This window comes from Rhagoletis zephyria, unplaced genomic scaffold (assembly GCF_001687245.7).
Source record: "Rhagoletis zephyria isolate East Lansing unplaced genomic scaffold, Rhagoletis_zephyria_1.1 Rzeph_scaffold_00175, whole genome shotgun sequence".
Taxonomy (NCBI): Eukaryota; Metazoa; Arthropoda; class Insecta; order Diptera; family Tephritidae; genus Rhagoletis; species Rhagoletis zephyria.
In genome coordinates this window covers 1-2,450 of record NW_016157259.1, presented here as the reverse complement: position 1 = coordinate 2,450, position 2,450 = coordinate 1, and the positions used below count along the sequence as shown (strand labels likewise).

Sequence of the window (2,450 nt, the reverse complement as noted above, 5' to 3'; positions counted from 1 at the left end):
TCACTACTCCGGTGGCGACACTCTGCACGACTTCTTGGAGAGGATTGAGGAGCTGGCGGAATGCTACCAAATCACGCCAAATCAACTCCTCCCAACCTTATCCGAAATACTCCGCGGCAGAGCACTACGATGGTTCCGCGTCCGAAGGCCACACATAACCACCTGGGCTATATTCCGCACCGAAGTTGAGCGATTCTTCCTTCCCCGTCGACACGTCAGTCAGCTGGAAGACGCTATTCGCCAGCGGAGACAGCAGAGCCGAGAGANATTCTTCCTTCCCCGTCGACACGTCAGTCAGCTGGATGACGCTATTCGCCAGCGGAAACAGCAGAGCCGAGAGAAGGCCAAGGATTACATCCTAGCCCTCCAAACGCTGATCAGACAGCACCCAACGATGTGCAGCGACGACCACTTGGAGCGCATCTACGTGGGCTTGCGAGTGGAGTACCGATTATTCATAAAACGGGGCGAGTTCCATACTATCGAAGAATTAATGGAACTCACCGACGAATATGAGCTGCTCAAAAGCGAGGAGGCCAGGCAAACCAGGCAAGCAGCACACTGCCTATTCACTCCACTCGAACGATACGATGCGAAGAACACCTGCTGGAGGTGCAAAAAGCGCGGACACCGCCGATTCCAGTGCAGAGGTCCGAGGCGACTATTCTGCTCACGANGAGCAGCACACTACCTATCCACTCCACTCGAACGATACGATGCGAAGAACACCTGCTGGAGGTGCAAAAAGCGCGGACACCGCCGATTCCAGTGCAGAGGTCCGAGGCGACTATTCTGCTCACGATGCGGACGAGATGGAACCCTCTCCAGGAATTTCCCGTGTCACGAGGAGAGGACAGCCATCTTCAAGTCACCCACCGATCAACCAACCACGTCTCAACCAGGCTGGCAAGGCCCCGATGGCCGCTTCTATGCGAACGTCCTGGTCGAAGGCATGAACATCCGAGCCCTGGAGCCACCTTAACATACATCAACGAATATCTACGCAAGCATTTGGAACAGCGCAATATTCAGCCACATCCTAACAAACGAAACGTGCAGTTAGCCGACCAAACGTGCGTCGCAAGCACCCATTCCTATCCTGTCCAAATTAAATATAACGGCCAAGCAACAAACACACTGGTGGCCGTCATCCCCAATCTGGCTGAAAAAATGATATTGGGAATGGATTTCCTGGCAAAGCGTGGCATCGTTGTGTCACTAGACAACCAGCCACTAGCTCCCGCCCCACCGCCGAGACTTGATACTACACACGCGCTATGCAGCCTAATTGAAAGGGCACACTTGAACGAGGAACAAAATAAAACACTAGCCGATTTTTTTGGAAACTCACAGAGAGCGATTCTCCAAAATCACCGGGCCCAGCACCGCCGCCGAACACGAGATCACACTCCGGCATCATCGCCCACTAAAACAACGCTATCACCCACGCAACCCTGCCATGCAGCAGGTGATAAACGCCGAAGTGGACGAGCTCCTCGCGGGGGAAAGGATCGAACCATCCAAAAGCGCATACAGCTCCCCCATCGTCTTAGTTCGGCAAAAGCAAGGAAGTTGGCGCATGTGTATCGATTACCGCCAGCTCAATGCCGCCAGCGAACCAGACGCATGCCCGTTACCCCAGGCAAAGGAGGCAAAATATATCTCCACGATCGACCTCAAAAATGGGTCGCCGCTTCGCCATGTCAGAGAGCACAGTCGACGCGGCGACAACAGCCGCCAACACCACCGAGCCAGCCACGGCAACCACAAACCCAGCCCAGGAGATCACCCCCGAACCAAGGGTCACCGAAACACCATCCAAAGCGGACCCGGCCACAACGAACGACGAAACGGCCACCGGGGACACATTCGACCCATTCAAAAAGCTGCGGCTAAGACGACCGAGAAACAATAAAGAGCGATGCCGATTTCAGTGGAAAGGGTACCGCATGCTCGCCACACAGATAGATGCGAACTACGCCATCGTCCGGTCAAAGAGGAGGACCAAGGTCATGGAATATATAGATTAAACCACCACCAACCAACNTCACGTTTTCCTTTTTTTTTGCTAATTCTTGTATGAACACAAAAAAAAAAATTAAACATTGTACCTATTATAATGTATACTTATTACAATTCTCATATCATTATAAATTAAACTTTGTACCTATATACTTGTATATACACACATATACCTATTACAACGCAAAAAAAAAAAAAAAATTAGATAATAACAATGAATAATAATCAATAAAAAAAAACCAAGACCGCCCCACACACACCGACCGAGCCAGGGTACAACGTACTCTGGTCAATAATACTTAGGCCAAAACTCTAGAATACCGCAACTTGTCGTCCGCCGAAGTGGGAGGGGACTGTAACGTAGCTTTGGCTACGCCATAATAACACATTCAACATCACCCTAGCATACGTCTTACAACTGCACATAG

The 2,450-nt window shown here is 51.0% G+C and overlaps 1 protein-coding gene across 1 annotated transcript; it reads left to right on the top strand.

Annotated features, from left to right (window-relative positions):
* Positions 1–286: 286 nt before the first annotated feature.
* LOC108356946 (uncharacterized) lies at positions 287–1,896 on the top strand. Its single transcript, XM_017608047.1, has 2 exons — positions 287–650; positions 777–1,896. The coding sequence occupies exon 2, from the start codon at positions 802–804 to the stop codon at positions 1,894–1,896; it is 1,095 nt and encodes a 364-aa protein (XP_017463536.1). The 5' UTR covers positions 287–650; positions 777–801.
* The last annotated feature ends 554 nt before the right edge of the window (positions 1,897–2,450 follow it).